We start from the raw sequence: 8,432 nt of genomic DNA on the forward strand, positions 1-8,432 counted from the left end.
CAGACCCTTTCAAACATGTGATGACCAGAGCTGGCTTTTGGTGTGTGAAATGAAGTTCTTTATTTCAGGAACATTTGCATTTTTAAGGCTGGTCTTTAGCTGTGGGGTGAAAGGTTTTAGTTTCTGGTTTAAAAAGGAAGTCAGGCCTTGGAAATACTGCAGTTAATTATTTGCACTGGTGGAAGAGGCCTTTCTGGACCTTCTGAAACCATAGTATCACTGATTCTGCTTCAGGTCATTAAGACAGGCTTTGACGAAGCATCAGCAAGGCCACGTTTCTTCTCTTTTGGAAGATTTGAAAATAAAGCCAGAGCTACCAAGACTGTTAATTTCCTCCTTCAGGCACTGGTATCTGGTGCCAGATGGAAAGGGAGCTACGATGAAAAGGGAGCTGCAAGGCTTATCACATAAGTTCAGAATCTACTGCCAGCTCAATGCTGTGTTTGGTAACCATTTTCCTTGAAGATCATGAAGAAATAGGAAGGTGAGGGCAGTCACAGAGCTAATTGAAACCTCTGACTATTTATCTTTCTACTCTCAGAGAGGGGTTCCTGTGGCAGCCCCATTTATTTAGGGTAAGACTTTATATATACATTTCAGGATGCGCATAGTACGTTAAACTGGCAAAACAACTACTTAAGATTCTCAAGTATTTTTTAAAGAAGTTTGGACTTTTAAAAAAATCTTTTACTTTCTAAAAGTACAGTTTGAACATAAATGAACACTTTGAAAGCAGAGGTACATGGTAGTCTTCTCTCAGGAGTCCAATGTAGGGTAGGGTGAATACAGCTTGAGGAAGGCGCAAGGAAAGGAGGATCACCCAAGTTTGTTTGTTTTTCCAGTTATGAGGCATCACCAAATATTTCCTCCAGAGGCTAAGGGTGGGTAGCTACTGGCACTGTGGCCTTTTTGTAAGTAGCTGGCCCTTCCTGGGACAGGAAGCCCTGTGCTGCTTGCCCTGGTGAGCCTACTGCCAGCAAGTCTGGGGATGAGTCTTGGATAAACAGTGCTTTGACCCACTGCATTTCCATGCAGGTTTCTTCTCTCTGTTTTGTGTCAGTTCCATTTGTTGGATAAAGAAAGGGAGGTGCAGATGCTGTTTTCAACAATCAGACAGACTTATTTATTAGGTTAAGACCATGGACGACATTGATCCTGGAAAACCCAATGGAAATGGAAGGTGGGAGCCTGGACAAGACAAACATATACAGGAAAATGCAAATACAAATAAGTGCAATCAATCTAGCTGTGCTGAGTACAATGACACAGCTTTCAGGGGACCCTGAGGAGAAGCAGCACGTAGGAAAGCTGGGTGGGGAGAGAGTGATCTGTGGCTCAGTATGGAAGTGGATGGTGGTTAAAGCTAATTAAAGGTGTGGTTGAGCAGTTTTAAACAATATGTTGGTGAGACGTGGCCATTGGCCGGTGAGACAACAGCCAATAAAGTGGTGATATCACTGAAAGATGATGCCTGAAAATGCCTCTAAAGTGGAGAGATTCTAGATCAAAAGGAAGAAGAGAACCAGCAACTTGTGGAATCAACAAAGTGAGGTTGGAAAGAGTCCTTTGCATTTTGTTTAAAATTCTCTCCTCTTTCATTCTATCTGACCTCCTCACCTTCTTTACTCCCCTTGCCAACTGCTCAGATCCACCCAGTAGAAATGACTTAGAAAATCTGAGATACGGGTCCTAAAGCTCTAGGGACAAGTCAGATGTTTATCACTGCCTGAGTTCACCTCATTTTCCTCTATCATGATGTGCCCTCCAAGTTCCTTTATGGGATCTCAGCCACCGGCTTTCCCTTCCCAGAACCCTTTGGGTTTTCTACTTACTTAAAACCTGTTCCTCTATATTCCCCTATCCTGGACACCAAGATGTTTCTGTCATAACCCTATGCCGACCTAACTCCATCTTGATCCCCAAACTGCAATTCCCTCCCTAGAGAATTTGGCCTCTGGGATGGGAGACCACAAGAAGCAATCTGAGTCACTTCCCTGCCCCTTGACTATTGTTACAGAAACAGATTAGGAAGGGCCTATTCCTCACACTCTATCAGCAGCAACACAACCTTCTCAAGATTAATTAATCCCTAGCCAACAGGAAGAAACAGGGGCTGAGTAAATCTGGCAGATGAAGCCCTGGGAGTGGTGGAAGAGAGGGTTAGAGTAGAGGGAAAGAGCTGAGCTGGAGTATTTCTTAAGGTACCCCTTGGCTGGGCTGGAGAGGGATTAGTTTAGAATGGAGGGTTTCTATATCCCCGGAGGCAGAGTCCTCCCCCATGGGGGACAGTGGGATCTCCTTTGAAATGTCCTTGGCATCAGCAACTACCATGACTCCCTCAAGCCCATCAGTGATTGGGCAGATAGTCAGGGGCTTTTTACCACAGGACCACAAGCAGAAGAAGGGCCGGAGGGGGCCAGAAAAAGAGGCCTTGGAGAAAGTATAGATGTGGGATCCATCAGTCATGTTGTAGAAGAAGATGTCTCCTGATTCATAGTCAAGGAAGACCCCAACCCGGCGGGGGGGTCCAGCCAGTGGGAGAGGGGTCCGCAGTGGGGTGAGAGCCCAGTACCCATTTCCATACAGCTCCACAGCCCAGAACCCATTCTCGGGAGTCATAGGGTCAAATCCTTTCTTCATCACATTCTCCCTACACACCCCAATTGCCCAGTCCGTCCTGTCTCCCACCTCCACCTCCCAGTAATGTCTCCCCGAGGTGAAGGCCTCACGACCCATCACACAGGGCCAGGAGTCAAATCGTTCTGGTTTCTCAGGAAGTTTCTGACGTGAATCTTCCAGTCGGACAGATTTTGAATCTTCATACAGAAAGAGGTGGGGGTGGGCGGTATCTGGATCCAGAGTCACATCCACTAGAGACAGAGAGAAAGTGAGTCTGATTATCAGTGAATGTCACAGATTGAAAGACCCATCCTTTCTTCTCTGAAGAAGTGGAGACCTGCTCTAGCAGTTGACAGGTCTCCTCAGGAGGGGAACTGCTTGGCCTGCTCAGCTGTCTCTTTTCCCCCTCTTCCATCCACAGCCATAGGGTGATGTATCAACTGACTGTCCCCAGTACCCCATGGGACCCTGTCAGAGGGGACTTGCTTTCTAGCCATCTTCCAAGGGCCTTTTATGTGCCTCAAGGATAATGTTGAGGCATTTGCCATCATCTTTCCCCTCTATATAGGTTTCCCTAATGGCTCAGACGGTAAAGCATCTGCCCACAATGTGGGTAGACCTGGGTTCGATCCCTGGGTTGGGAAAATCCCCTGGAGAAGGAAATGGCAACCCACTCCAGTACCCTTGCCTGGAAAATCCTATGGACGGGGAAGCCTAGTAGGCCTACGGTTCATGGGGTCACAAAGAGTCAGACACAACTGAGCAACTTCACCTTCACTTCCCCTCTATATATTAGTGGTTTTTATTTCCAAGTATTGGAGGACTTTGAATACCTCCAGGGTAGCACCTCAGAGCCCTTAAGATATTCAGAGTCACTGACCTGCATGCAATGTAGCCTTTTTCCATTCTGTAGTGAGAGAGGGTGGGGGAGGGAGAAAGAGTGTTATTGACATGTTTTATAATAAGAGAGAGACAACTTTGTGGATGTAAAAAGACAAAGAACATAGAACTTACTGAGCTCTTCCAGGAGTTTCTCTGGAAAACAAACAGAAATACCTTAATGACCTAGCCTGGGTGTGAGGGAGGGAACAAAACAGGTGTAAGAAACATATAAAGGAGAAACTATTTAATTCATGACTACCTAATTATTGAGGCATTATCAACAAATGAAAAACAAGAATTTTGTTTTGTTTTCTAAGAAATATGCAGGAAGTTCCTACTCACTTGGTATCAGATCTTTAATCATTACTGAGTTAAAAGTAAGGATAGAGTCTGAAGGTTAATAATGAATAAACATCAGGTCTATTATCTCTGTTAGAATTGCTTTTGACTCATCTTATACCCAAACCTCTGTTATTCTTCATATTGGGTGCCACTGAATTCAGGAGCTTTATAATTCCCTCTGATTTTTAGAATTCTGGAATCAATTATCTTCCCATTGGCAGTCATCCTAAAGGACTTGGGTTCAGCCTCACATGGAAGCACTCTTGACAAGTAGACTGGGATTCTATGACTTACCTTTAGAAATGAATTCATTCCTCCTCTGTCTGGATCTTTCCTTGTATAGTCTCCAAGTGAAAAATATGGACCCAATTGTGAGGAGTCCTAGGACCACCAAGATGACAGCCACAGCCACTATCCAGGGAGTCAGCCTTGGGAAGAAGGATGCTAGAACAAAATCCCCAAGAAGGATATTTGTTGAGAAACTCAGAGCAAATCTATCTCCTCTCCTGATTCCAAAGGGGGCTGGAAGAGAGGATGACCTGGACCTCTCACATTCCTCCCATGGCAAAAGAGTCCCTCCAATACCACTCTGAGGTTTTCAGATAAATTTTGGTCTTAGGTAAGAGAGGGCAGAGAAAGAGAGGAATGAAGATGAAGAAGAGTCATTTGGGGACAGGACCTGTGGAATAAAGAATATAATGGATCGATTCATGTTATCATGGAAATTTCTCCGTAGCCATCAATGCAGGATGGGAGCCAAGGGGATGAGGGAAGTAAATAAGGAAGGGGAAATATCACTTCTGTGTGCAACAGATGGGGACTCAATGACCCAAGAATAAGGAAAAGTTCCTTGCTGAACCAGAGGTAGAGTGTGAAGACTCTGGAAACTTGGAACTCTAGCATGGGATAGGGAGGAGAGGGGGAGGTAAGGGTGGAAAGAGGAAAACTGATTTAGCTAGATCCAGAAGGCTCTGAATCAGGAAGACCACACCCTTCAGAGACAAAGCTTTTCCAAGATATATCTCCTAATAAAATCTGGAAGACTTCCGTATCTAAGATGGAAAATCTGGAATGTCTGTGAGATCTAGGTATAAAATTTGTCTTCAGAATCTCTAGTGAAGTTGATGGGGCTCAGCGGGCAGGAGTTTGTTTAGGCGGGGAAAGTTTAAGGTGAGAAAAATAGACAAGTCTGCCAGGAGGTTGTACCTGGGCAGATGTCTCATGTGATGTTGCCCTGAAACTGTGTCAAAAAGGAACCTAGTACCTGTTTTACTGACCTGGTATGGAAATCTCTACTTCTTTCTCCTGGCCAAGAAGGAGGTTCCGGATACAGCAGGACACATTCTTCATAGAGGTGTCCCTGATGATCACTGAAGCTCTCACAGTAAACAAACCTTCTTCATCAGGAGTCCTGGACTCTGACATGGATGGAAACTCTTCTCCCTTGTGAGTTCGCCACTGTACTTGGGGCTCTGGGTGCCATCCCCTTGAGGTACACTCCAGCAGGATCTCTCCACTCTCTTGAACTTTTATACTGATGTGAGGCTCAGAGCCCAGAGCTATGGAGAAAGAAGGCGCCTTACTCCTTTAGTGGACACTCTTCTGGGAGCCTTATAATCATAGGGCTATATAGTTTGAGAAAGAGAAGCCCAGAAGAACTGGGAATGAGAGGGACCCATCTCCATGTTTCACTACACAAAGGAACTGAGATATCCATAAAAGAAGACATCTTATCAGAGATGAAACAACTATTGACTTAAAGTCATATTCCAAGTTGTGTATATATATGAGAATGTGTATTCTTTTCACGAAAAGGGCCACCATTTTCAGCAGATTCTCAAAGGTGTCTATCATTCATAAAAGGTAACAATGACAGCTTTATGCTCTCAAATCTCTAGGGCTTTATAACCAATCTTTAAGACACTTCCTTAAAAAGGAAAGATGAGTTATATATGATACTACCATGTGGGACACCCTGTTATGAAACAGGGACCCACATTTCACCCATGTATTTTTCAAACTTCATCTTTACTTGAATATATGCATAAAAAGCAATATATATTGCACAGCATTATTTTACAAGTATATAATGCTTTTAGAATTGACAAAGCAGTTTCTCATATTCCAAGCATGAGGGATCTTAGTTCCTTGATCAATGCCCCCTGCATTGGAAGAGCCAAACCACCAGGGAATTCCTATATTGATTTTTTTTTTAATCTTATCCTTGCAAAATCTTGTTTGGCAGGTTTTACAGTAGGAAATGTAGCTCAAAAAGAAATTTGCTTGGTGCTAGGTGGAAAGGCAGACATCAAAGTATACTTTGTTTCTCAGTGTGTACCATTTCCTTATAGTTCACTCTGAATTCTGGCTGGAAGCAAAAACAGGAACAAAACCAAAAATTTTCTAGATAGGTCAAGACCCTTAATAAGACACCATGCTCTACAATCTCACAAAATCAGTCTTTGGGTACTAATCCATCAAGTAAGCACCGGGACTGCTCCCTACAGCCTCACCATAAATGGTGCAAAACAGACACAACTTAAATGCTCAGTTCTGGGCTTTGACCAAGCAAATGATGATGCACTAATAGAAGAGAGTGTTATACAGTCATTACCTCTTACACTTATTAAATTATTAACATGGGGAAATGATTATCCTATAATTGAGAGAAAAAAGCAGGACATCGTGGAAACAAAGTTCTAAGGAGAAAGATTATTTGCTGCTCCCTGTCTACTCAGTTCAAACCCTCTTCCTACTTATCTCCTAACTCTAGGCCTGCCAATCCCTTCCAGCCTAAAAGGGATTTGGGAAACAAGTGTGAGGGTTTTCAAACAGAGCCCTAGGAAAATATTATCTCGCATGGAGTCACCAGAGAAAGTCAAAACCCGTCTACTCACCAGCCACCTTCAGATGCACGATGGCCTCTTCGTAGTTTTCGTCCTGCCTGAAAAAGCATCGGTACTCCCCATCATCAGAGGCTTTGACCTCCTGTATCCTCACAGCGACGCTGCCCTCGGCGATGTGGTCCTCCACCAGCGACACTCTTCCCCGGTATTCAGCCATCTCCTCTCCCTCCTGCTCTCGGCCTTCGCGGCTCACGAACACTGCAGGCGAGACCTTCTCCCGGAACCAGCGCAGCTCCATGCCCTCGGCGCTCATGTTGGGGGAGAGGCGACAGGGCAGCTCTGCATCTTCACCCAACATCGCCAGGATGGGCTCTGGGGGTCCGATCACGTCAAAGGGAGCTATCAAAACACCAAGAGGGTCGGACGGAATGTGGAGGTGGGAATTGAGAACTGATACAGACGAGGATCCCACTGAAGGGCACTCTCCCACTACAGCTCCAGGGAATCCATCTGGGCCCTTGGGAAAGTCGCTAAGGACAACCAAATGGGATTGCTTAAAATTACTGAGAAATTTCAAGCTTGTAGGCTAGAAATTATCCTAAGAAAAAGGCAGGACATCATTGAAACAAAGTTCCACCCGGAAAGATAATTCGTGGTTCCTTCTCTACTCAGCTGAAACCCTCTTCCTACTTATTTCCTAGTCTAGGCCTGCCAACCCCTGCCAGCCTAAAAGGGTTTTGGGGAACAAGTCTGATGGTTTCTGGACCTACCAGAATCCAGCTTGGGCAGCTGGAGGGCAATGAAAATGAGCAGACACCCCAGGAGGCAGGAATTTGGAAAGACTGCCATCTCCAACCTTTCTGGGCAGCAAGATGCTGGTGGGCTCGAGTTTGTCAGGATCTTCAGCCTAGGAGAGATGAAAGAATAGGCAATAACTAAGAGTTGTTGAGACACCGTGCTCCTGTGCCCTCCCAGCAGTTCTTTTCAGCTTGGAAAGCATCATTTGCACCTTAAGCTTCCTCCTTGCCTTCTGCCAAGGGTAGACTTTCAGTCCCGGCTGCCAAGTCAGTACACATCCACCTAACACCCTAAGGTTAGTCAATCTTGTCTGTACAAAACAGCAAATTGGGCCCTAAACCCCTAAGAGAGTCTTAAGAGAAGGCAATTGTGATGCATAGTACCCATTAATGGGTTTCATGTATTATAAATAGACAAGTCTTGGAACTACTGTGTCAAAAAAATCTCTTCTTTCAAATACAATAATTTGACATCTGCTTTTAGCAATGATAATAAAGACACAGTGATGGAGGAAGAGATGGAGATCAGGGAAATAAGCAGGAACAGGAAAGAAGAAAGGCTGGAGGAGACAGAACAAGAAAGGGGAGCTGAAGGGAGCTAAAGCTTGAAGAGTAGAGGGCCTGGGACTAGGGAGGAAGGAGCCCGGGAAAGAGAAAATGACTCTGGCTGCTGGCTCTCTCAGGGGTGAGAACAGTCCCAGATACTGACCTCTGATGTTGGAAGAAAAGGCACCAACAAGCTTCTGCTACCAAATGAGAAAGCTGGTTGTGGCCCCATTGGCAAAAGTTAAAGGAGAAGGAAGGGGGAAGTACTCTCAGGAAAGCCTGCCTCCTCCCACCCTTCCACTCCAACACACTCCCTCCTCATCCCTGATGTATTTACTTTGGGGGAAAAAAAGTTCCAGAGAGGAGAAGGGTCTGTGGATTTGTGGTCTTCAGCTTAGAA

At 45.0% G+C, this 8,432-nt stretch overlaps 1 protein-coding gene across 1 annotated transcript; it reads right to left on the reverse strand.

Annotated features, from left to right (window-relative positions):
* Positions 1-1,099: 1,099 nt before the first annotated feature.
* BTN1A1 (butyrophilin subfamily 1 member A1) lies at positions 1,100-7,538 on the reverse strand. Its single transcript, XM_069564742.1, has 7 exons — positions 7,460-7,538; positions 6,741-7,088; positions 5,121-5,402; positions 4,138-4,287; positions 3,634-3,654; positions 3,500-3,526; positions 1,100-2,870 (listed from the first exon to the last, which is right to left on the reverse strand). The coding sequence occupies exons 1-7, from the start codon at positions 7,536-7,538 to the stop codon at positions 2,197-2,199; spliced, it is 1,581 nt and encodes a 526-aa protein (XP_069420843.1). The 3' UTR covers positions 1,100-2,196.
* Positions 7,539-8,432: the final 894 nt, after the last annotated feature.

This window comes from Ovis canadensis, chromosome 20, assembly GCF_042477335.2.
Source record: "Ovis canadensis isolate MfBH-ARS-UI-01 breed Bighorn chromosome 20, ARS-UI_OviCan_v2, whole genome shotgun sequence".
In the NCBI taxonomy this organism is placed as follows: Eukaryota; Metazoa; Chordata; class Mammalia; order Artiodactyla; family Bovidae; genus Ovis; species Ovis canadensis.

Coding starts and splice junctions, on each gene's coding strand:
- BTN1A1 (XM_069564742.1), bottom strand. CDS start 7,538: ATGGCAGTCTTTCCAAATTCCTGCCTCCTGGGGTGTCTGCTCATTTTC. Junction 7,089..7,459: donor GCTGCCCAAGCTGGATTCTG/GTAGGTCCAGAA, acceptor GTGTTTTGATAG/CTCCCTTTGACGTGATCGGA. Junction 2,871..3,499: donor AAAGGCTACATTGCATGCAG/GTCAGTGACTCT, acceptor CTCTGTCTCTAG/TGGATGTGACTCTGGATCCA.